The sequence below is a fragment of the Pteronotus mesoamericanus genome, unplaced genomic scaffold, assembly GCF_021234165.1.
Source record: "Pteronotus mesoamericanus isolate MK-2021 breed Mesoamerican mustached bat unplaced genomic scaffold, CSHL_Meso_final scaffold_651, whole genome shotgun sequence".
Taxonomy (NCBI): domain Eukaryota; kingdom Metazoa; phylum Chordata; class Mammalia; order Chiroptera; family Mormoopidae; genus Pteronotus; species Pteronotus mesoamericanus.
This window is the reverse complement of record NW_026555325.1, coordinates 13,135,792-13,161,935: the sequence shown is the minus strand read 5'-3', so window position 1 is coordinate 13,161,935 and position 26,144 is coordinate 13,135,792. Positions and strand designations below refer to the sequence as shown.

Genomic DNA, 26,144 nt, shown 5'->3' with positions numbered 1-26,144 from the left:
TTAATTAATAGTTTAGATAAACAATTAGAAAAGAGTTTAACATCAACTTCTGAAAAGTCACATTTGCATAAAGGAATTAAAACAGGCAGTAGAAGTCCAACAAAGGTACAGCTTATAATATTGAGCTTGGATGAAATATACTGTTCAAGGTAGCCCAATACATAGGCTCCACAAGGCCAGGAAAAACAGAGAGGACAAAGCCCCAGGCAGTATTTATTCTGGATTCCAAACTTTCCAGTGGCCTCGGAAACATTTTGAATTTTTTAAACATTCCATGAGAGCTCCTTACAAAAATGGCTGCTGTGTCTTCAACATTTTTCTTTAGGTATGAAAAGTCAAGAATATGTTTATCACATTGAGAATTTGCCTTTTTTCCTCTGCAGCCAGAGGGAGCACGTGCAGTTCCTCCTCTGCTGTGTGATTACTGGTAATTTTGTATTTATAGTATTTGCTGTAGGGAGAGCAGTTTACAGGTGCTGGAAAATAGGGGAACGCAACATGATTCATAGCTCTACTGATGGGACAAACAATATGGGGTCAGCAGCTGCTGTCTAAAGAAAGAAAAGTGGGAAATAATTTTTAACTGCACAAAGACGGGTTTCAATTATGTATAAAGAAGAAACTCCTAACAACAAAGATGAATGGACGTCCGGGGGAAGACTTTTTTCACAAAGGACAGATTCTCATCTCTCTGGAAATTGTGTGTGTGGGTCTCCCTGCTCACAGATGGAGAAATGACACAGCTGATGGGCCACAAATACCAAGAGTCTATTCACAGGGTGTTAAGATGCTTTTATGTTTGAGCATCTTAACTCCATGAAATATGCAAGACAGGTACAATCAACTTCCTTTTACAGACAAGGAAAATTTAAGCTCCAGAGCTGTTAGATTGTCAGCCTCGGGGAAGAATACCATTTAGAGGAATCGGGGACTAAAGCCCAGAGTTCTGTTCTACTAGATCACACTGACACATTCATGCAGACACATCTAGGGCAAAGGAAAACAGATGTGAGGAAAAACAAACAAACAATGGTGTGTGGGACCACAACTTTAAAATGCCTCATAAATATCATAAGCAAGAACCATCAACCCTGCACAGAGGACAGGCTGCCACTCTAAACTGCCAGCATTTCGCATTTTTCAGCTGCATTTAGGCTCTAAATACTCATCCCCATGCTATAAGGAACAGAGGGCTCCCTGAGGAGGAGCAAAGGGGCGATAGCGCTCCTGGTCTGAACCCATGCAGCTGCTGTGGCAGCAAAGGGGATCCTGTTGGCCACTGTTAGTCTAGAACTAAGAAATGCTGCTCCCTACTCCCGTTCTGGTGGGTGTCTATTTAAAGTTACAGACCCATACCAGTTAAATTTTCCAACCAGAAATATCCAGATGATTTTCTGCTCATAGCTTTACAATGAGTCCAAGAGAACAATCCAAGTAGCCATTACTTACAAGGATATCAGTGGCCATAACTCGGCATCCAGCAACTCACTAGTGGGGTGCACTTAAGTGGGGATCAGTTCCACAGTTCAGGAGACTGACTGAGCTTCAGGGCCAGCCCCGTGGGGAAAGACAGTGATGATGGTGGAGAGGCCACGTGGTATTGCGCTCATGGGCTTGCTCTGTTATGTTGCCCAAGAAGGGAAAATTCCCCCCAGGAGCCTCTGGTGGTGCCATGGAAGTGAGGCTGGAGGGGGCAGGTGGGAGGTTCTCGGAGGCCTACTTGGTCTGGAGTATGGCCTTAGCCAGGGCTTGGGTGAACATGGGACAGGATATAGATGCCTAACAAAAGCCCTGCCAAAAAAACAGAGAAGAGCTGGGGCTGATAGCTAAAGCACTGGTTAAAGGCCTCAGGACCTGAAGGAAGAAGTAAGGCTGCCCACGTGAGACACCATCTCCATGCCTACTGCAGAGAGAAGCAGGGAAGGCAGGGAGAGCACCAGGCTCCAGGTGTACCAGCAAACACGCCTGCTAGTAGAGGCCAGAAAGGACCACCACATTCCAATGCTTTGTCCTTTCCTGGCCTATTTGAGTCTGGGACAGCACAGAGCTTTTTCCTTTCCTCCGAAGTGCATGTCCTTCCCGCATTTGCGAAATTGCCTTTGCCAAGCTCAGTTCACACCAACACTTGCCTAATGTCATTATCAGAGCCTATTAGGCATAAATCAGAGTTGACATTCAAAGCGCGTCCAGTGATGTGAATAGGGGACTTCAGGAACGGAAAAGAATGAGCAGGGAAACAAAGGTTAAATTTAATAACATCTTGGTGCAACATCAGAAACTTTAAAAGCTCTTTAAACCCAGGACATAGAAAGGCATAAAAATTATACCATTGCACAGTGAAGCAAATAACAGGGGGAAATTATAGCTAATACAAATAAAGAACCAATTACCTTTTCGCTCCCAGCCAAATCAACTAGATAAAGCTTCCCACTGAGTTTTTTTTCAGTCTCTACATTCTCTTGTTTAATATTAATCAGGAAGATACTGTGACTTCTGGAGCTGTGTTCATTCATGTCTGAAAAGGAAAATAGTTTATTGCTCTACAAAGAGCACATAAATTTAGGTAGCAAGACTCTCAGCTGAAAAGCACAACAAATCAGGCCTAATAGCTCCATTTTTTAAAATCCACCCGATTTTAAAAGTTATCTGAGACAGCCCAGCCAGTGTGGCTCAGTTCGTTGGGCATCGTCCTGCAAACTAAAAGGTTTCCAGTTCAGCTCCCAGTCAGGGCACATGCCTAGGCTGCTGGTTTGGTCCCTGGTCAGGGCACTTATGGACAGCAGCCAATCAGAGTTACTATCTCACATCAGGGTTTCTGCCTCTCTCCTCCTCCCACCCTTCCCCTCTCTCTAAAATAAAAAATTTTTAAAAAGATTAAATAATGATAAAATTATGAGATCACCATTTCCTCTTAAAAACAATGGAAGATTTTAAATACCTTTAAGTAGTTAAGAAATTAATCTAAATTCTTAGTCAATGATTTAAGATACAGATTCTCTACTTCCGCCTAAAGAAGACCCTTCCTCCAACATCCTACACTAGCTTGGCTGTCTCCTTGAAGAGCTCACAGCTTCTTCCCTACCTCACTTCAAGTCCATTAGCCTTTATCATCATGCTTAGTACCTGATATATCCCATCTTCTTCATGTGTGGAGTGTTGCCTTATGAGTAATATTGGAAACTTCCTTGAGAAGTCATGGATTAAGACATACACTCCTTCTATAATCCATGCTAGGTACCTAGAAGGTCTCGAAGATTAAATATGCTCGACTAGAACTGAGTACGGGCAATAAAAATCTTCCTGGGCCCCAGTCTTTGCTCATCCGGCAGGCAGAGACCCCAGAGATTGTCTTATTCAACCCCCACTAGCAATCAGTTCTTAAATCTATCTTACCACATTATACGGAGAAAACCCCCGAAGATTCCTCAAATAATATGTTAGAATAAACAAATTCAGCAAAGTAGCAGGATACAAAGGTAGCACATAAAAGTAAGTTGCATTTCTATATACTAACAATGAATATTCCAAAAAAGAAATTAAAGAAAAAATCCTATTTGAAATAGCAATTTAAAAAGATATTTAGAAGTAAACTTAACCAAGGAAGCAAAAGACTTGTACACTGAAAACTGTAAAATGTTGCTAAAAGAAATTAAGACATAAATAAAGGAAAAAACATTCATGTTCATGGATTAGAAGGAGACTTAATATTAAGATGTCAATACTATTAAAAGTAATCTACATATTCAATGTAATCTATCAAAATCTTAATGATGCATTTTGTAGAAATAGAAAAATCCATCCTAATTCGTATGAAATCTCAAGGTACCCCAAAGAGCCAAAACAATCTTGAAAAGAAACAAAGTTGGAGGTCTCACACTTATACAGTAATCAAAACAGTGTGATATTGACATAAAGACAACTATAAATTAATGAAATAGAACAGAGAGTCCAGAAATAAACCCTCACATAATACAGTCAAATAATTTCCATAAAAATGGCAAGACCAGTCAATGGGGAAAGGATAATCTCTTTAGCAACTGGTGCTGGGAAAACTATTAATCCACATGCAAAAATAAACACACACACACACACACACACACACACACACACACACACACACACAGGGATTCTTACCTTAGGCCACACAAAAATTAGGTCAAAAGGATCAAAGACTCAAACAGGAAAGCTAAAACTATAATATCTTAAAAGAAAACATAGGGGAAAGCTTCATGACACTGGGTAGGCAATGATTTGTTGGATGACAACAAAAAACATAAGCAACAAAAAAAATAATGAACTGGACTTTCAAAATTAAAAACTTTTATGTATCAAAGGACTCTATCAACAGAGTAAAAAGACAACCCACAGAATGAAAGAAAATATTTGCAAATCATATATTTGATAAGGGACTGACCTATAATATACCATATTTTGCTATGTATAGTGCATACCTTTTCACCCAAATTTTTGAGGAAAAAATAAGGGTGTGCATTACACATGGGTAGTACTAATTCCATATTTATATAAATGATTTAAATTCTTTTATTTATGCTTATATGTTAAAAGTGTAACTCCTTTAAAATTCTTTTATAATACAAAAAACAAGTATCTAAATATAAATAAATTAAAAAATTGAATTAAAAAGCTAAAATGAAAGATTTTTTCCCTGAAAGTCTGTGCCAAAAATGTAGGTGTATATTATACACAGGAGCACATTATACACAGCAAAATACTCGTACAAATGAACAATAACAAAACAACCAACCCAATTAAAAAATGGGCAAAGGACTTGAATAGACATTTCTCGAAACATGTACAAATGGCCAATAACCACATAAAAAGATGCTCAACATCACTAATCATTAGGGAAATACAAATCAAAACCACAATGAGATAGCACTTCCCATCCATCAGGACGGAAGGAAGGAAGGAAGGAAGGAAGGAAGGAAGGAAGGAAGGAAGGAAGGAAGGAAGGAAGGAAGGAAGGAAGGAAGGGAGGGAGGAATGGAGAAAAACATGAAAAATATCAAGTGTTAGCAAGGATGTGGAGAGACTGAAACTTTTATGCATTGTTGGTATGAATGCAAATGGTGCAGCTGCTATAGAAACAGTATGGCAGTTTCTTAAAAAATTAAAAGTAGATTTTCCATATGAGTGGAATTGTTGAATCGTATGGTTTCAATTCTACCGAAAGAACTGAAAGCAGAAACTTGGACATGTATTTACACATCCATGTTCATAGCAGCATTTTTCACAATAGCCAAAAGATAGAAGCAACACAAGTGTCCATCTATGGATAAATGGATAAACAAAATGTGGTATATAATACATACAATGGAATATTGTTTAGCCTTAAAAAGAAAAAAATCTAACACATGATACAACATGGATGATCCTTGAAGACATTATGCTAAATAAGTGAAATAAACAGGTCATAAAAGTTGTACTATTCCACTCATATGAGTACCTAGAGTTGTCAAGTTCATTGAGACAGAAAGTAGAATGGTGGTTACCACGGGCTGGAAGGAGAGAGTATGGGGAATTATTTATTCAATGGGTGTACAGAGTTTCAAAATTCTGGAAATAGTGATGATGACTGCACAACATTTTGAATATACTTAATGCCATTAAATTGTACATTTAGAATGGTTAAAATGGTAAATTCTATGTTATGTGTATTTTACAACAATAATTTTAAAAACCACCTTACCAGAATGATAAGGAAAATAGTAATGTTCTGAACCAAAAGTTCTGAACCAAGGGGCCAAGATGGCTTGTCAATTATACCATGAATAATTCATTATTAACAACAGCTTAAGAAACTAAGTGAATAACTTCTCTATAAATGAGAGATGCTATTACTATAAGAAGATGAGTCTTGCATTTCTTCATGTTTGTGTATGTCAGCATTTTTGTTTTAAGCAGACGAGAAAGAGAGTTTAACCTACACTGTATACAAGTCTAGGCCCACCTATGAAATTTGCCGCATATATGAATGTTACCTGGTAAGTTTGTTGTGGTAGAGCAAAGGTTGAGAATTACAGTGCTGGACCACAGAATCATAGAACCCTCGGTGGAAGAGATTTAAAAGAGACTATATCAATCAATCGACCAACACTTGAATCTCTTCTACAACATACAGGGAACTCACTATTTCTCCAGGTAGCAGGCTTTAACCAGAGCAGGACTAGAGAGTCTTTTGGAGGCAAAAATCTGCCTTCCTGTAGCTTCAACAATCCTGGGTGGTCTACCCATTCAGATCAAGTAAAGCAAGCTGACCCTTTCTTAATGTCAGCACTTTGAACATGTTAAGAAATACTGCGTTGTCCACGTGTCTTCTCCAGGTGTATTTCTCTCTTCCAAGCTAGAAAGCCTTCACTCTTCCAGGTCCTCTTCATATGAAGACACTCTCATTTATCCATATCTTTCTGAATAAGGCAGCCCCCATCTTTTCATGGAACCTTTGCCATTCAAACACCATATGACCTGCTTCCCTGAGATGTATGCACATGCCCAAGGTGGAACTAAAAAGTAAACAAGCTGGCCTGAATGTGTTATTAACACAGCATCGGAAAGGTCACAATAATGCACCCAGCTCCACTTTCTGAGTTCCTCCTTGCTTTTATTTCCCTTTTATACAAAGAGCAGAACTCTAATGTTTCTTTCCATGTGTATGACTGTAGAATTTGTGGGTTTAGATTTTTTTTAAATGCCTGAACAATATAACATGGTTAAAATAAGTGAACCTATAAGCTTACATTTTCCCCACTTTGGTTGGTTGGTTGGTTGGTTGGTTGGTTGGTTGGTCGGTTGGTTGGTTGGGTATTTTCCCCAGGATTCAGGCTTAAGCTGTTACCAGGTTCCAATGCGTCCCACCCGATACTGCCAAGAGCTCCCTGGACAGCTGTTTCCCACGACCAACCTAGATACACTGCACACGCCCTGTGTCTGTGTCTGAGGCAGGGCTTCCAACCGCCTTCCCATGCGTTATTTCATGTGGACCTCATTATCCGTCCCTCCTGGTGGGAAGGCAGACATTTGTATCCAAAGTTAGAAGGGAGGAAACACCACATCATGCTTACTTGTTACAGCCACATGTCGGTTTGCTTTGCCTTCATCTATCACATCCATGACCTCCTCGGGGCTGGACACAAACCGCTCGGTGCACCCCTGCAAGAGTCAGTTCGGGTTCACCATTAAAAAACTGAAAAGCAACACTACTTTGAAACAACCAAGTATATTCCCATTTCTCCTCTAGATGTGCAGATCAAGACAAGGGCTGCAATACTGATCCAACGACTTTCCCCCCATGCCTAAGGCTTGAATTCTACATTAAAAAAAAAAAGTCTGAGCAACCCCTAGGAAACCCAGAAATGAACCAGAAATGTCAATTTCCCTATTTTTTGAGTACATATTCAAACTCAGCAGCAGCAAAGGCAGCACTAAAGAGGAAAATCAATGACAGAAACAGAAATAGATGAAGTTCTGCTTTGCCTTCCATCTTTATTTATTACCATCTAGCCACCAACTTTAATTAGACCCTTTGAAGTGCTACACATAATACTAGACGAGGCTTCCCCTAACAGCAGAGTACAAACAACTATACTTAATACCAAAGCCCCTATAAATGTGAATAAATGTCTACTGACTTCCACTGTTCTTACCATGTGATTAAACATTTGTGACACATTCATTCACATAGTCACATAGAGAGATATGATTGCAGAAATTAAATGTCTAATTTTTTAACCAGGTGAATTTTAAATATAAGGAACACAATTAAATATCTCTATGTGCTTCATATACATAATATTCTGGGCATCTTATGTACTAATTTTTATGACAGTGACTGGAGATAAATTACTTGCATCATCAATCAAGTTTTCCTCATACCTTTACATACGGAACTCTGTTTTTATCTTCATGAACAGCCAAGTTTGTCTTGGATACTATAGAGATAAAAATGATGACATGCAAAGAAGGAAAAAAATGTTAAAGACCCTATATTGGAGGAAAAATAGAAATTGTTACAAAAGACATGCAGATCTAATCTCTTTGCATATAGACACACACACACACACACATACACACACACACAAGTTTAAGCCTTAGCCAAGAATAAGCAGATAGCCTGAAGGCAAAAGAACATCTCTATACATTTCCATTAATTCCTTAAGCAGAGGTGCTATATGTCAACTCAACTCCCTAGACTTCGGAACAAACAAAGGACAAGCACTCCGGTTACTTACCATCAAGTAAGTCTCTGATTTTGTCCAAGTAGATCTCAAAATAGGAAACCTGTTAAAAGCAAATTGAGTTTGAAACAGAAATGTCACACTGTATTACAAAAATATCACTATGAGAACGTATAAAAAGCTTTTTTCATGCATTAGCTAGGAAGAGTAAGAAAGAGGGATCCAGAGTGAAGATCCAGAGGCACGGCGTGCAGAGATCCCCTGCTTCCCGCGGGGTCAGCCTGCTCCGAGGGCCAGCTCGGCGTGGGCCACTCTCCGTCCCCCCACATCACAGCTCCCTATCATTAAAATTCAGGTGTTATTGACCTCCTGTGCGAGACAGCCACTTACAGGAAGGATCTAACATGTTACCTTAGATGAACGGGTAAAATAGAAAACATTCTTTGCAAGTAATTGTCAAAAATCAGGGGGCCTTACCTTATGCATGATACTGACAGCCTCCTCAGATCAGGGTGGGAGCACAGCCCAAATATTCAAGGAAGTAGGGTCGGGGGTAAAGGCAGTTTGCTTAGAACTAAAAAATCTCAGGAAAGTCACTGGGAGAAAAATCATGATGGTGGCAGGCTTGGCGAGTCCAGGATGGATTTGAACAAAACATGATTTAATGAAAAACCACTAGACTGTAAGAGGGAAAGAAAGCCTTCCAACCAATTATTCACAAACCTTAGCCCAAGCCCTGCCTACATCAGCATCTCCCACAGTATCTGTTTAAATTGCAGAGCCCTGAACCCGACTGCAGTCCCCCTGAATCAGAATTTCTAAGAAGGGGACCCAGGAATCGGTGTCTAAACTCCCCAGGTGATTCATATAACGGCTACCGTCTGAGAACAACTTGAATGAGATGTGATCTTGAAAATTCAATTCACATGTGACCAAGATCCTAGGCCTCAATCTTCCCATCTATTAAATGAAGCCATTAGACTTGACAATGTCAAAAATTCCCTCCAGGATTTTCCATTCTGCCTACATTGGCCTTCTGCCTCCCAGATCAAATTTTCTCTTTCATGGGTACTTTTTTTTTTATCCAAACAAAGCAATGGACAAAAGTTATTTTTTTAAAAAGTTGAAAACTAGTTGTAAAGGTGGGATGTGATTCTACAGGTGAAAGAAACCTCACCCCCAGTCTCGCCTCTAGTTGGGGCAGCAAGTAAAGCCTCTGTCACCTGGCACCGGCCCTAACCCGGTCCAGCCCCGGTGCATTATCTTTCATCTGCATCTCAGCCTGCAACCTCCTGACTCCCTCGTTTCTCTTGAGATCAGGGGTCCTGACTTCAACCCCTGGAATCCGTAGCAGGGCATCCCCTTCAGGTTGTCTGTCTCTCCAACAACCTCTGCCTGCACAAATGTCTGTCAAACTTCCCTGTCACTGAGCCTTGTCTGCAGGGATACACCCACCTGACCTGCAAAAGAATCACCGCTCCCATGGAATCCTATGGGCCTGTTTGGCCTCTAATCTCAGACGTCGCTCCGGGACCCAGCCCTTCCTACAGCTAACTCTACCCTGGTCCCAACCCATTCACTGTATTTCAGAATTGTCTGGCTTTCAGTAAGACTTTTCTATTGTCTTTGAGATCTTAAACATGTGCCCTTATTTTCATAAGGTGTAGAGAGAATTAATTATATCTAAAAAACAGTCACTGAGCTAGATATAAGCAAATCTCTCAATTACAATCCTGTCTACACTTAATATCAGTGGAAAGAGAATTCTCATTTATTCATTTTTTTTTTTTTACCACAACAAATCCTGGCTGTTTTGGGGGGTGGTTAGTTTGGTTATTTTGGTCACTTCAAATACTTTGTGAGGCCAGGTAAAAGAAAAACAAATAGATATTGTTTGGCATTAAGAAAAAGCATATTCAGAAATGTTTAAACCCACGGTGGGACCTACTTTCAGGAACAGATTTTTAATATTGCCTTAATCAAGCTTTTTCTTGATTAGGCCTGTCATTACTCAGTTCAAAATAGGGAGTAGTCGATAGCTAACTTGCCCACTTAACCATTTCTGATGATTCATAAATATCACTTATGAAATAAGTAAGCACAACTATAAATGCAAGATGGGAAGCTGGACAGTAAAATTCAGCCCTGGAGACTGAGGAGTTGCTTCTTCTCCTCCTGCCCCTTCATGCTGGGGCTGTTTTTATCTTAATAAGATTCTAATAGGAGACCATATTTTGAAGGCAGTAATTGGTTTAACATCTTATTCCAGGATTATCCCATAAGAACCCTACAGTAGTCTGAGGTATTTAAATGCAAATAGCCTTAAAGATGCACTAAGCTCCTAAATCTTGATCCCATCAAAGCAATAAGCTTCTGCATCCTTAGATATAAAGAACCCTGGCAAGAAGCTGCTCTAGCCAACAAAGGGAACTACAAGGAAAAAAATTTACCAGATGCAATTTAAAATTGGGTGAACAACTATTGCCTTGTTTTTTTATTTTTTCATACGTTATTAGTGTGTGTGTGTATGTGTGTGTGTATGTTTTAAAGATTTTATTTATTTATTTTTAGAGATAGAGGAAAGGAGAAAGAGAAGGATAGAAACATCAATGTGAAAGAGAAACATAAATCAGTTGCCTCCCAGATGTGCCCCAACCAGGGATCAAACCTGCAACCGAAGCATGTACCCCGACCAGTAATCAAACCACAGACCTTTCGCTTTGTGGGACAACACTCAACCAACTGAGCCACAGTGTTAGTGCCTTTAGGAAAGGTACTTCGCAGAAAATAAGAAGGGTAGAAGTTTAATATAATAGAAAAGGTATTCCATGTGTGGTAGGTGAGGTTGAAAGTTTAATCTCAATTCTGCCAATGACCTGATCTGTAACTTTGGACATCTGGAGCTATGTCTTTGAACTTCCATTTCCTCATCTCTAAAACGGAGGGACCAGTGGAATAAGGTCCCAGCCTTTAAAGGTTCAGCCTCTTGATTGATCTTCTCGCTCCACATCTTCTTAGAAATGCCCTTTATCCTCCCCACCCCCATCTACCCTGTCCCCACCGTGGTCCCACCACAGTGGGATCAGTCAGCCATGTACATACTGGACACAGCTAATCAGAGCTGGGGGTCGCCTGGTCACCTACTGTAGGCTGGGCCAGTGAGCCAACTTCCTTTGCAGTTAGGAATGAGCAATAAGGGAATGTGGAAAAGGAGCTGCCATGGTACGACACCCTCCACCCCCCAAAAAAAGAAAGCGGGAAGTCAGAAATGCAGGGTGATCGTGGTTATCAATTTTGGAAAGAGACTAAAAGCCATCAAATTGTATACTTTAAAGGGGTGAATTTTACGGTATGTGAATTTTAACTTAATTTTTTTAAGTTAAAAAGAAAAATAGGACCTGGATTTCTTGCTTTTGCACAGCTCCTCTCCCCTATGCCTGCTACCAGATTCTGTATCTTAAGAACAACTTTCTCTTTTTGCTTAAACAAGTGGCTTTCAGTCACTTGCAAACAAAGAAGTTCTGCTCTGGCTGGTATGGCTCAGTGGATTGAACACTGGCCTGCAAACCAAAGAGTTGCTGGTTCCACTCCCAGTCAGGGCACACGTCTGGGTTGTGGGCCAGTAGGGGGCATGTGAGAGGAAACCACACAGTGATGTTTCTCTCCCTCTCGTTCTCCTTCCTTTCCCCTCTCTCTAAAAATAAAATAAATAAAATCTTTTAAAAAAAAAAAAAGCAAAGAAGTTCCAATGAATATATCCCAAATACCAAACATGATGAATTTAAGCAAAAACAGGGGTTCTGGTTTAAACACACACATGCACGCGCGCGCGCACACACACACACACACGAAGAAGAGAATTCACTTTCCCAACATTTCTCACAGTATGCTCTTCAAAACACTATTCTGTCATAATCCATGGGAAAAAAAATATGTCCAGTCAAGCTGGGAAATGTAATACCCTCCGTGTCCCCTTTGCAGAATCACATTACACAATAGCATATTTAAACTTGTGACACATTTAACATTGTTCAACAAAGTATGGTTCCCAGCTTATCTGGCCACATAAGCATTTTCCCTGGTAAACCACATATTAATAATATGAGGGACAGTATTCCATGGAACACAGTCTATGGACCTGTTCAGTCATATCTAGAGAAATCCACAGGGTAAAGGGCAGAAGTCGAGCAGCTGTTAAAATGATTCCATCTTAAAGAGGGCTTTTCCTTTACCTTGATATCTCAAGCAAACCATCCAGATTGCTAAGTATTACCTTAATCATTAAGTAAAAAATACAGCTCTGCTTACCACAGAAATGTCATTTAAATTAGATAAGATCATCTTTTTTACACGTACAAAATATGGGGAAAACACACTTACTTTTGGACCCTGTTTCTTTTCTAAGGTCTCAATCCACGGTACTGACCTTAATGTGAAACTCTAGGTTTTCATCCATCGAATAGATGTGGTCGAAGATGTCGTGTGCGATCCTTGGGATGATCCCCATGAGCTGAGGGTCATGCAGCTTCCCCTAATGGGTGAAAAACACAAACACGGGTGCTAAAGAGTGCTGGGAAACACGTGAGACGGAGAACAGACCACACCTGCGGGGTTTCTTAAACCAAACTTTGTACAACAGGAGCACCCACACATGGACCGTCTGCTCCCTTGGAGCTCTACCTGACATGCCAACAGACCAAAAGTTAGCGAAACAACTCAACATGCTGGCCTCATTTCCTGGCAGGGGGAGCTTGTTCTGTCAGGTTGTGAAACCCGACAATATTCCTTCCTGCTGCCACTCAAATCAGTGAGCACATGAGTCGGTGAGTAGGAAGGGGGAAGAGAAAGAAGAATTACTGAGAATATATAGGTGACTGTAACATTCTAAAATGTGGGTTTTGTTTTTGAATTTTTACAAACTGAACAGAACCTACAAATCCAAGTTAATCTGCTTTATTGAAATCACCTCCAGAGCTGATATAGTTTCATTAATGTCATCATTGCTCAAAACCTCCTAAGAACCTTTTTAGGAAATCCTTCATTGCCACTTTATAAACTAATCAAGAAAATCCATTTTATCAATTTTTTAAAACCTGTAAATCCCAGACTGAATTGTTCCAAATAACCATGGCTGTTTCTAATACTTTAAATCCAAATATGAGATATTCTCTTATTCTTTTTTACATCTCATTTTTACTAATTCTATTTATTTTACCTAAGAGGTATAGGAATAAATGAATTCTTTTGCTATTTGGACTATTACTAAATTCATTTCTAAGATCCAGACTTTGCCACCTTTGAAAACTTTCAAAAACATACGACATAGGATCTGAAAGCAAGGCACAAAGAAGAGTTCTTAAGTGTGTAAAGCCATGGCCTTAGCATGGACCTGGGTGGGCAACTCCCAGGGTTTTACTTATGCCCACCTTGGAATGAACGTTTACGTCCCGCTACGTGTAAAACAAGCCATCAATGCACGATAGTCTGCATTCAAAGTGATTGTTGCCAACTACATTCCCAGAGATTTTTTTTTCCAGCCCTTTAAAGTTATAAAGCTCTAGGAACACATGGACCTGGAAGGAAAGCACAAAACTCTGTTTGCTCTTTAGTTTACCAGAGATGTGCCACAACCTTTACAATTCTGACCCATATTCTTGTTCCAGATCTGTCCCAATACCTGGAAGATCTGCTTTGTTTTTCTCAGTCAAATCCTCTTTTTCCTTCAAGGGTGCACCATATAATGCTTCTCTTACAGGTTGACTTTCAAGCCAACATTTGAGTTACCAAAAGCAAGAAGTCATATGAACTTGGCACTGGTTCTTGTCTCCAGCAAAGGTCTCTTACTCAGGAAAGTGGGCACTCCCTGGAAAGCCCTCATCTGCTAAGAATCCTAAAATTATTTCATGTGTTTATAGCTTTTCAGTTTGACTGTACAGTCCCTAAAGTCAGGGATGACCAGTCCATACACACTTCTACCCAATGCTTATGATATTTTGTATAGTATCTATTGCATAGAATTATTGTAGAATTTATATTAAACAGTATGTAAGGTGCTTAGTGACAGTAAATGTTAGCATTATATTATTCAGCTTGTAGCAGGTTCTCATCAAACAGTTGTTGAAGTTTATTTGACCTGAAGTCTGAAACACATTTCTATTCTGCACCATTAATATGCATCTTATGGAAATGACAGAGACTGAAAGGCTCAAATGCTGGTCACTTTAATTTGCATAGGCCACCATAAACATGTAGCGAATCAAATATTAGACCTCGCTTGCTCTGGACTGTGGAAATTGCTGGCAGACATGATACTTGCAGTGTAAATACAGGTCTCTGTCCAGCCAAATGCTATGACACCACTGGGCCAACCTGACTCAGAGTCTAAAACATGTCCCCCACCTCCTACTCCCTCCAGAGCTCTTTAATAATTCATCATAATCCTTTAGTTTCTCCTCAGCAGTCCACAACCCAAGTAGAATCACTGATCATCCAAAAATCATTTATAATTGACTCAAGTCTGTTTACCTAGATGCTCTCCCTTTTCAACAGACTTATCTTCCCATTGATTTCTGGCTAATACAAGCATTGACATCCCTTTGTTTGTCTCTGTCAGGGAGAGAATCAAGGCAGAACCAGAGGTGAGTCTGCAACACTCCCTGTTTTGTTTCTCTGAAGGCTCCACCCCACCATCACATGAGACAGAAGCATATGTTCATTTGGAGAAGAGGTAGCAATAGCCTCACCCCCGTAGTGATGGAAGTGATCCCCAATCTACTATAGGTTTTGGGGCTGGGATGCTTGATCTAGCTGATAAGCCCAAGAATGGTGAGGGCCTTTATTCTCAGTAAACTGAGCCTGCTCAAACAGTCTGTGCTCGGGCGGGTCGTTGATTGGTGAAGTGTTAAGTGTGTGGTGTGAATATGTGGTTTGTGTGGATGTGTGGTGTGTGTGGATAGTGTATATGTGGTATGTGGCACGTATGTGGGGTGTGTATGCAGTCTGGGTGTGAGAGGTGCGTGTATGTGTCGATGTGTGTCGTGTGGGGTGATGGTGGGCGGGTGTGGTGTGTATGTACGGAACAGAGATATTCCATATCGATCTTCACTGCTTCTCGGCTGATTGCCTTGCAAATTAAATACACATGTACACACATACAACAAATATTAACGTCAGGCAATAAAAGGTGGTAAAGAAGCAAGGAGCTACCCAGACAAAAAAGTTCCTTCCAGGTTGGGAGCTATGGGATGGCTGCCTTGGGGAGCCCTGGCCGAATCCCGAGAGATGACTTAAGGTTAAGGATGGGCAAAGAGGATGCAGGCAGAGAGGATGGGATGGGAGTCACATAACTAAGGTACAGGAACCAAACAAAAACAATGTCCACGTAGAGAACGGTGACAGGTTTAGTTGGCTGGAGGATCAAGTAGCAAAGGAATGTACCACTTCATCATCTTGTCTCTCTTGGAGAGAAAAAAACAAATTTATACTTGAATCCTGCATAATCCTCTTCAAAAAACTTTCCCCACTTCTGAACTCGGCCTTCTCAGAGCAAGTATGAAAGAAGAAACCAGACCCAGGCCATTGGCCACGAAACAAAACTCCCTTTGTTCCAGCCCCAGTTGCCTCCTAAACCTCCCAAGGAGGACAGTTTCCTGAAACACTTAAGACGGGAAAGAAGGCAGGCCGTCAGCTCGCACGAGCACCGATGCGCTCAGACAGACTCATTAAAAATCAGTTGGCAGGCTCCACTCAGCAGCAGAGCAGCCTGTACCCATTCGATGGCCTCCAGGTGTCCCTTTGGACAGAAGGAAAAACACAGGGTGTCTCCATCCCTCTCTATCAGTGCACTGAAGAAGGCCACAAAGTAAGGCACAGGGCCAAGAGAAGCCCTTCCCAGCATCCCAGGCTGAACAAAAGGCAAGCCCCCTCTTCCCCATTCAGGCAGCTCCCGGGCAAAACCTCCTCCAACGCAGGCCCCTTCAGCCCTGGCTGGGCAAGCCGGGGCCCCGGGCATGACCAGCTTAGCACCAACCCTGTCAAGTGTTTCATATTTTTACTGAAAATCCGCCTTAAATGCTTCATCTTCAAAAGCTAATCTTTCCAGTTTTAGGTAGGCTTATCTGTTTATTCCCCCACAAAAGAAGGTAATGGAATCACCACTGGATGTCAGAGCAAAAATGGGGGGATTAAAATGAAAAACAGCTTTAAAGTGTGACAGCGCTGCCCATTCAGGGAGTTAACATCCCCTCCCAAAAGCCTTTGAAAGATCACAATATGTACTTCCAAATACATAAAATTACTCCTTTCAGGTGGTGCAAACCCTGAAGGGTTTGTTGTTTTTTTTAAATTTAATTGCATTCCAGGGTCCTGGATTTCTTGGTCTCCTACACTCTCTATAACTTTAGCTTGGGGCTCCTCCTTTTCCTCTGTTTTCCTTTTCTCCAATCTATAATCACCCCACAGAAATAACCAGATTAAAACTGGGGGGGTGGGGGAGCAGTAGGAAAGGCTCCACACCCACCCGCCCCTTCCTCCTGCCGGCGTAAGTATGTGATCTTCAAAAGTCACAATAAAGAAAAGCAGCTCCTGCAACCAACCTTTGCAAATGGACAAGGAGGGACAGGCCACAGAATGTGGGCAACTATGAGAATGATCTGCCCAGAATCCAGTTCCTTTTGGTCCCCATGGGTCCCTTTGGGTCCCAGTACTGCTGTAGCCATTGTGGGGTTTACACCATGAAACACAGAGGGCTGAAGATGCTCTCATTTAATGAAATGCCGTCAATTTTAGTTTTAAATTGTTGACACACACCTCTTTGCCACCACTGTATATCCACCTATCCTCCCTTCACATATATACAGACCATGATTTTACTCTGGGGACAGGTCTTTCCTTTGATGGTTACAATTTCAGTATCTGACATTTAGCAAGTGTCTTACATTTTCCCAAAACGAATTAATCCCAAAGCTAAAGTTAGCCCTAGTAACCATTCCCTGAGATTTTGGAGGATTTTTAATAATGCATTTTGGAGGTAGTTGTTATTTTGTATATTCTTTGGTAATTGTCCAAAAACCTAGAGGCTGATTGATACCCTCATGAGATGCCCTGTCTCTTTCCTATGCCTGGTGACCTATGACGGAGCTTCAGTCCACAGCTACTGGAGTGGGTAAGACTTAGAAAATGCATATCCACAGCTTTTCTCAAACCTAGAGGGTTAAGGGTCTGGGGCCCAGTCAGAGAGGCAGACGAGGGGTGGAGCAGGAGCGTTGGGGACAGGTCGGCTGCGTGCCAAGCTGTCCTGCTGAAGGATGTGAGATGCAGGGAAGAGGAGCCCATGAGGCTCAGGTGTCAGGGAGCAGCCCTGCTCTGCCTAGAAAAGGTGGCAAATAAACCTTGTGCTTCCTTTAATCTGTGCAGCCTCTGAACCACTTTGTCTCCAGCAGAAGGGTGGAAATGAGTCAACACAACAGAAATGAGATCCCCCAGAGTCATACCCCACACTCGGAATCGGTGTGAGCAGACATCAGAGCCTGGAGGATTTTAGCCTCCTGCCTTTGAAACCTCCTCTTCAATAGGAATGATTCATAAACTAAACTGACTCTGCAGCAGCCGTCTCAGTGATATTCCCAGGAGGGCACCGTAAATGAAAAAAACCTAAGCTTGAAGGATTAAGGATTCATCTTACCCTGCTGCCTGGAAACTGAATTCCCTCAAACTTCCTCTGGACAGTTTCTTATAATAACCACTGTTTCACCTCTCCTCACCTGACAGGTAGGCCCAGCCTTCTGAAGAACGACCTGGCCTTGAAGGCTGTCTAGGGGCCCACGGTAAAAAGCAGGGAAAGCAGAGGTCAAGGGGCCCAAACTGTCTGCAGACGTGCCCTGCCTGGAAGACAGCCTGGAGCCACAGAGCTCAGGGCCACACCCTCAATGCCCACGGGGGCGGGATGTAAATCAGTGAGGAAGATGGCTGAGGGCAAGATCCTACTCCTGGTGCGGGCTGAGTGGACTGGGGTAGACAAGGGAGCTCAGCCCTCTACACATGGGCCGGCCAGGGCCACCACAAGAGTATCATTTTAACAGATACTTTATCAAATCCCTCCTAGGTGACAGCGGCTGTTGCACACAACAGACATGTGAATAAAAGGGTGAACAAGACAATGAAGACCCCTGCTTTGGTGAAGCTTGCCCTTAATAGTATGGTGAAATTTTACCCAGTATTGCTAGATCTTCAGAATTTTCAACCAAATTTGGACACTTAAAATTGTGTGAAATCATCTCATTTTAAACACTGAAATTAAAGAAAAAAGAAAAAACAAACACTATGCAGACCAGACAAAAATATGCCTGTGGGCTGAATCTGGTCCACAAGTCAAATTCTTTAATCTCTGACCTAGTTCTTCTTAGTTTTTCATTTTTTCTGAGAAGACTCGTCTTGCCAGGGGTCCTCCTTAGGGTAAATGATTTTCACACCACTGTTCAGCTTGTTGATGATTATTTTTTAATAAAAAGTATTATGATTATTTTGACAGAGCTATCAACAAAGGATTTTTTTAAAATACTGAACACCTGAGATTTTACTACTCACTGTTATTTTAATACTTCTCAACTATAACCATCCTCTTAACCATCTCTACTGCCCAGTAAAAAAAAGGCGCAGGCACCTCAAATTTTGCTGAAGCACCAGTTCTGTTCAGTCTCAGAACCCGACATCATGGTACACTGCAATCTTACCTCCATGGTATGTGTTTTTCCCGATGAAGTCTGTCCATATGCAAAAATCGTCCCATTATAACCTTCAAGGACATCTGCAAGCCAGAAAAGAACAGATACAATTAACCCATTACTTTGATCATATTCATATTTTTAAATTACATTATCCAAAAGGCCCATCTCATTTTTTAAACAATTGATGTTTTTCAACTCCACTTGCACATTAAGTAGAATTGTGAGATAAAAGCAGAAATGAGGGCCTCTACCACTCCACAAATAAAGAGAAATGGACTCACATTCCTGCAAAATATACTACTGTAGGAGGAGGCAGACACATTTTCTCCCAGTAACGTCAAAAGTAGGACAGGTATCAAGCAGTCCATTTTCCTTTTAGTAGAAAGATACTTGAGTTTTCTTCTCTAAGTTGATCTCTTGAGATCAGTCAGGGGAAAATTATCCGTGCCCTGCGTCTCTGGAGTGAGGTGCAGAATAGAATTTCTTTCCTGGAGATCTGATTTGGGCCCAAGCAGGCTCCTTGGGGAGGTTTCTTGTGAAGGCTGCACCAGAGCCCCTTTGGAGGCAGAGTCCAGAGTTGGGGGACAGGGCCCCACTCTGTAAACTGAGCCACACAGTGACGATCCAATCAGCCCAGAAACCGTTGGGGCCCTGACTCAAAGTTGATGCCTCTGTTTTGTTAGCGACTATGCTAGCAAGACAGCCCAGGCATCCACGGCGGCTGGCTCTCTTTCAATGTACAGTGAGCGCGCGGTGCACAGTCCCGCACAGGGCAGGCCGGCTTCCACAGGGACGGAGAGGCGTGTGATGGAGGCTGCTTTGCACAGATTATTTTTCAAAGCAGCATAGGTAATTAGAATCTATTATGTGCTTGTTTCCCTCGACCCTCCTTTACCCACATAAACCTCATGGAAAGAGAAAGGATGCATAGATAATCTCCCTGACCCACCATCTCTACATAAGAGGAATAAGTCCTCACTCCTGAAAGGATGGTGCAGGCAGGAAGAGGAGCCCCACACTGAGGTGTCCTCTTTCAGGGCCATGGACCCCCCAAAAAAAAAACAAAATCAGCCAAGCAATCATCTCCATCTATTTCAGATCCTGATTAGGTTTGTTTGGTTGGTGGGTCTCTCCGAATGGTATGACGCCAGTTAGTTTTTGTTGTTTGGTTGGATTTCCTAAAAAAGTTTAAACATACATTCTACTGATCTAAAGTTAATAAAGCGTGAACTGAGAACAGAAAAGAAAGTGGGATTTTCCTTTAGGAAGCTAAAAACAGAAAAATTAAGTGGCAAGATTTTTTAAAATCCTAGCAGCCCTCAAGAGTTTGCATCAACCTATACTGAGAGAGAATGTTCACACTTATCAGACATCTGGTACTGGTTTCCCTGGTAACGGGGGAAGCAAAAACTTGAAGAAGACATTAAGAATCTTCTCAGAAAGAGTCTTTTTCTTTCTTTCCTTTTTTTTTTTTTTGTTTTGACAGTATGTTTACTAACGCTAGTGGCCAATGGAACAAGGAAGGACTTAGGGTAGAAGAAGTAACAAGAAGCAGCCTAGGCGGGGCTGCTTTAGCTCACTGGAGAGTCAGAGAAAAAGGGGCCTTGGAGACAGGGTCAGGGGGTCAGCCCGGGGCAAGCTACCACTGCCCACTGCTCCCCTCTCGCAAGTCTCATGAGGACCCTTAGAGCCTGGGAGATGCACGCTAGTGGCGGAAGGAGAAGGGGAAGGAAAAGGTGCGGGCATGCTCACGGGAAGGAAACTGTGTCCCTTTAGTTGTACTTTTAAAATTCCATATTCATGGCACAAACAACTCCAGACAACTGGAATTCTAGCCCTAAAGCTTCAATCATAGCACTAAAGTTTCTAATTACTAGAAATTAAACATCTCTCTCAAACTGAAAGGGCTTCCTTAACTTAAGCTCCTGTACAGGAAGCACAGATGCAAAACAGGTGTAAGGAAGCCAAGACCAAGGACCCAGCTCCCTTTGCTCCTTGTAATAGGCAACCGGCCACCCTTCAAAGGCACATGTACACAGGAGGTGGCTCTGAGCAATCTGCCACACCCTAAAGAAGACTCAGCTCAGAGTCTGAGCCCTGCTGATAGAAAACCCACACGTGTTTCTTCCTCTGCAGAAAGGCAGGGGGGCCAGGACATTGGATTAGGCCCCTCTAGAAGCGCTCTGGCCCAGTCCAACTCTCTGAACCCACCCTCACACTAAGCAGAATGCACAGTCCTACCAGCTCCTATTTGGTTGTTGCTCACCAAACATCTAGGGGTTAAGGACTGGGACATATACAGGAACTTGCTGTGGAGTAAGGAGCTGAGGGGTACATGGGACTGTGTACCTAGAGAATCTGATTGCTTGATGCTGCTATTTCAACAGTGTGCAGTACTGAACACATAAACAAACTCTACTTGGCCTTTAAGGTCTTTCTTTAAATTCATGTTACAATTAATTCATTGTTGAAGCAACTACCTCTACTGTTCAAGGTTGAACGGAGCTGATGGCTGCGCTCTATCAAGTCAATTCAGAATTAGAAGGTAATGTTAAAAGAAAAGAAAAAGCTCTCTGAACCCAGTGTGCTCTATTTTCTCCCAAGCTCTTATGTTTATTTGTTTACTCTAGGTATGATTATTAGTGGAGAGGAGAGGCAGGGCAGAGAGGGAGCGCAGCACAAACAATGCATTTGGGGGTTGAACCGCTGAGATTCAGGAGATAGGGAAACTAGAGAACCCGCCAAAGAAAGGAAGAGCAGGCCTGTGCTGAGCGCTGCACTGCGCCACACAGCCGGCCCGCCCCGACTCTAACAGAGGCAGTCCACAAAAAGGCACTTCATCACGCTGAACGACAGTTCCTGGGCCCAAGGAGAGCATTTGTTTCAGGGTCTCTGCCATAACGAAACAATGATTTCTATGTGCCAGCCACAGAGTGAGGAACCAGCTCAGCCAGACAGAACCTTTCTTTGTGATGGGCTCCGGCGTGATGTGACCCCAGCTCGCACCACAGGGGCAGCACCCCACGAACACGGCGCCCGTCCTTCTAGTGGCCAAGCAAAGCTCCTGCAGAGAGCAGGAGGGAAGAGGGGAGTGGGATACTTGAAAATATTTTTGCTTCTTGCTGCAGTCTTCAAAAGCCAAGTTTTCTGTTCTAAGCTTTGCTAGTTCTGAGTTCAGGTCTTGCTGGAACAGAACAGTTCTACTGTCAAGTAAGAATTTGGGAAGGATGTAGTTATATCTACAGATCAATGTTCCTGAGGAGGTGGACCACCCCCCGCCCCCCGCCCCGCCACCACCAGCTTTCCAGGTGAAATGGTGGGCTGTCAAGAGCAGCAGGATCTCTGGCAGTAGTGGCTGACAAGTCCTCCCTGACCTGGAATCCTAAGGCTTTTGCCAGTCAACCAAAGGACTCAAGCAGGCCACAGGCAGAGGCTGTAGAGGCAACAGCAGGGCTAATCAGCCAGCCTGAGGGCCACCCTGAGGCTCAAGAACTGCAGTTTCTGTTCTCTCCTCTACCTTCCTCCCACCCCTATTCCTATCCCTATCTTTTTGCAATGCTTGGTTAACAGTCCACATGGCTGACAGAAAAAAAACAACTCATAAAATAATTGTTATTGCACACTCTTATGGGCCCACCAGAAAAGTGGAGGAGACAGTGCAGAAAAACCTAGGTTAAGTCAGACAAACTCAGGCTCAAGTCCCAGTGCCCTCTGTGCCCTCGCTGACCTGGCCGAGTGGCTTCACCTCAAATTCCCCTTCGGTACAATGGGAAAAATAATGCTCGCATCCCATAGAGCTGTTAAGATTTAAAATGTAATAACACATATAAAGTGCAAAAAGGGTGCTTGATACATAATAGTTGGTAAGTAAATATATTTCTCCTTAACAGTTATATAGAGCATAATAATAAAATAGACCTGATAATATCCTAAGCTTAAAATTCTGCAGTGGCTCTACACTGCCTGTAGGATAATGCACATCAATTTACACCAAACTCTGATCCAGTTCAACTCTTTTTAAGTCTCATCCCCCATGCACCCTGTTCCACGCTAAGTTGACAAAACACACTGTATCCTTTGTGTCTTTATGCTTTTGCTTTTCTGATTCCTTCTGCTTATACAGCCCTTCTACCATCCTTCACACCCAACCTTTCTGAGAATTCTCCAATTCCCTTCCACATCCACCAAAACCAGTATCAAGTGACTTTCTTCTGTGCTCCCAAAGCACTGGCACACAACCACCTAAAAACTCATAATATCCATCTGTATGATAATTATGGATGCATCTACCTCTTATAATCAAAAATTCTTGCAGCATCTTACATATCTTGGTGACTCCAGTCGCTGGCATTGCTTACCACATGGTAAATACTTAATATACTTCATAAGGAATGAGTGAAAGAAACAACCAAATGAATGATGTTGAAAGAAATTAGATCTGGAAAACAAGAAAATGACCTTCTCTAGCACTGGATAGTCTACATCTAGATAACTAGGAAGGCAAATGCCCAGAGTGACCTCTGTAGTCTGGGCCGTGGTTACTCTACTTCAACAACAGAATCCAGTGACCATGGTTTTTAATTCCCAGATGTTCACAGGAACCTTCCTATTTACCATACTGGTAGTCGCAAACCCTATAACCTCTTCTAGAAGAAATGGAGGGAAATTCTACATATTCTCCGGACAACATTTTGAAAAACATACACCCGACAAAGATGAGAGTGTGGGAGAGGCCAGGACTCTACAACCAAATGTTTGGAACATTTTTTTAAAAAAGTCAATGAAGTTGAAGGGAATGAGAAAACTGAGAGAGAATGAAGTTGCTAGGTAAAAGGAGTCTTCCTGATCTCAAAAACATTAAGGGTTTAGACAGACTGAAAATGAAAGCTCCCCAGTCCACCACGTTATTATGAACCACGTAGACAGTGGCGACCTTCACAAGCCATCCGATTCCTTCTCGGCCCCTAGTAAAACGGCGCCCACAGCGCCACCTTTCATTTCTGACTTAAATACAGCTTGTCACCCCACGAGCTACCTCAGCTGTACCGGACAATCTGTCCCAAGGCGTTCTTTCTTAGATACCTACGTTTGGCCTTGCTGAGGCAGAAATACATAGCCACTTCCCCTCACACTGGCCTCAGTGGCTATTTAACAAAGTTAAATCAGCTCTTCATCATCCCTCCATCAACTTCTCTTCAACAGATACTAAGGTACCCTTTACTGTTAGAGAACAGGCCTGTTTATGTAATATTTATGGTGCCTGAAAAATGTATGTATTATACCATGTCAGAGCCTAATTTTATTGTAACTGGGTTTCTTTGTGGCTCACCATATACTGGGTCTCAAGTAACCCACCGTTAGGTCGTATCTTCCTGAGGGCTCCCCATGGACTACCTGCTTCTAACATTTCATACTGTAGAAAAATCCAAACACTGAAAGGGACACAAAGTTCTCTAGTAAATAAAGACTCAAAGATTACTGTTACTGTTTGTTAATCACAGGAGTTTTTTTTAAGGGTGTTTCTCTATCTCTAATTACAATGCCAATTTAGGGAGGGTGGGGGTGTATTTAGATGGCTCTCCTGCTTAGCACAGCACGTGGTAAATACTCTTTGGTTATGATAATGAAGGGGGGAGATAAGGAAGGAAATTTTGGCTCATAAGTGATTAATTTTACTTTAATAAAAATATGAAGGGTCGGATAATAGAGGGGAAGTAGGGCTGACTGGGAGCAAACTAGAAGTACATGCTCCAAAATGAGAGAGGAAATGTGTTTAGATAGAAAGAGAAACAAAAGAGTAGGAGAGAAGACAAAAATTGCCACCAGTACTAGGCCCATATTATTAATTCAAAAAGAGCTCAAATTCAGGCATATTTTTTGCCTTTTAGTTTTCTATCATAATCTTACCGTGAAGACCTTACAAATTAATTGATGTCTGCAACAAGAACATGAATAACCATACACCTCAGCAAGGAACATTTCATACTGCCAGAGACGGTCTCCCACGCAGGTACCCAGGGTCAGAATTAATCTAACAGATGTACCCAGGACTGATTTTCATGAATTTCAAAGTGTTAGGTTAGTCATCTCAGCTTCTAAAAATAAGTAGATCTAACATGACAGGTGTTTTTTAAATTTTGTTTTTATTTTTTGCTCTTTAAATCCAGAGCTATCTATAAAGGTGGCAGCATCAAGGCATTTGAAAGCACAAGTGCAAAAGCATTCAAATTTGAAAGCAAGGATTTAATGATGAAAAGCAAAGTAGCAGGAGATGCCCCTCAGCTCTGTGCAGATGGTAAGCTCCGCAAGGCAAGCTCCAACCTGCCCCTGATTTGAAAGGGTAAGGGGGGGGGGGTGACTTGTAAATTGCTTCATCTCCCTGCTGTTATTATGACACAAATCATTCAGGGCCAAGGCCAGTCCCAGGGAAAAGGAGAGATCGCCAAGACACAAATTTAGGCTGCAGGCTACCTATCTGGAGGAATAAATGTGTAGCAACAAATGTCGGGATCTGAGTGGGATGATTGAAAGTGGGTGAGAGGAAAGTCTAATTAAGGAACGCTGGGTAGCAAAACCAGCTCAATAACCAGCACGTAAGGGGATTTTATGACACTGTAGAGAATTTCTTGATGCACAAGAATTTTCCACATTCAAAGCTTCTTGTGAAGAATCGGAGGCACCAAATAAATCAACCGAAAATGGACAATTAGAGCATCAGGTATATATATATTTTTCTTTTTGAAAGGAAAAAGGAGCTCCTTTACCTGCAGTACTATTTTAAAATCATTACAGAAAACGTGTGATCATAGCTTACCTTGCTTTGAAGTTCCTAGATGATAAAATAGCTCTTCCAAAAAGGTGGCAAAAAAACTAAAAAAACCTTCTTGGAAAGGAGGTATAGAGAGGTTAAATACCTTGCCTGACATCACAGCAAATCAGGCCCAGAGCTTGAGCCGTAATTCGGGGTTTCCAATTAGCAGGCCTCTGCTTACAGTCAAAGCACATTGATTCTTAGGCTGCAAATATCACTTAATGTTTTCAATTACTCTGAAAGGCCCAGAAGGAAATAAAGAAATAGCACTTACCTTTGACAATTTGCTTTGCACACGCACTGTAAACCTGCTCTTGGGTCGTGCTGGGAGGCAGCACTCTATCGAAGACATATGGCTTCCCTTGCTAAAAGGGGAAGACAAAAGAAAAAGAAGGGCAGAAAAAAAACATATTA

General features: G+C 42.0%; 1 protein-coding gene across 1 annotated transcript in view; it reads right to left on the bottom strand.

The window, feature by feature from the left end:
* Positions 1–26,144, bottom strand: part of KIF5C (kinesin family member 5C) — a 145,378-nt gene that overhangs the window by 71,251 nt on the left and 47,983 nt on the right. The window contains exons 2-8 of the mRNA XM_054562730.1: positions 26,005–26,095; positions 18,926–18,999; positions 12,622–12,726; positions 8,250–8,298; positions 7,894–7,949; positions 7,083–7,170; positions 2,391–2,515 (exon numbers count right to left, since the gene is read on the bottom strand). Coding sequence (XP_054418705.1) covers positions 2,391–2,515; positions 7,083–7,170; positions 7,894–7,949; positions 8,250–8,298; positions 12,622–12,726; positions 18,926–18,999; positions 26,005–26,095 — 588 coding nt within the window. The remainder of the gene's footprint in view (positions 1–2,390; positions 2,516–7,082; positions 7,171–7,893; positions 7,950–8,249; positions 8,299–12,621; positions 12,727–18,925; positions 19,000–26,004; positions 26,096–26,144) is intronic.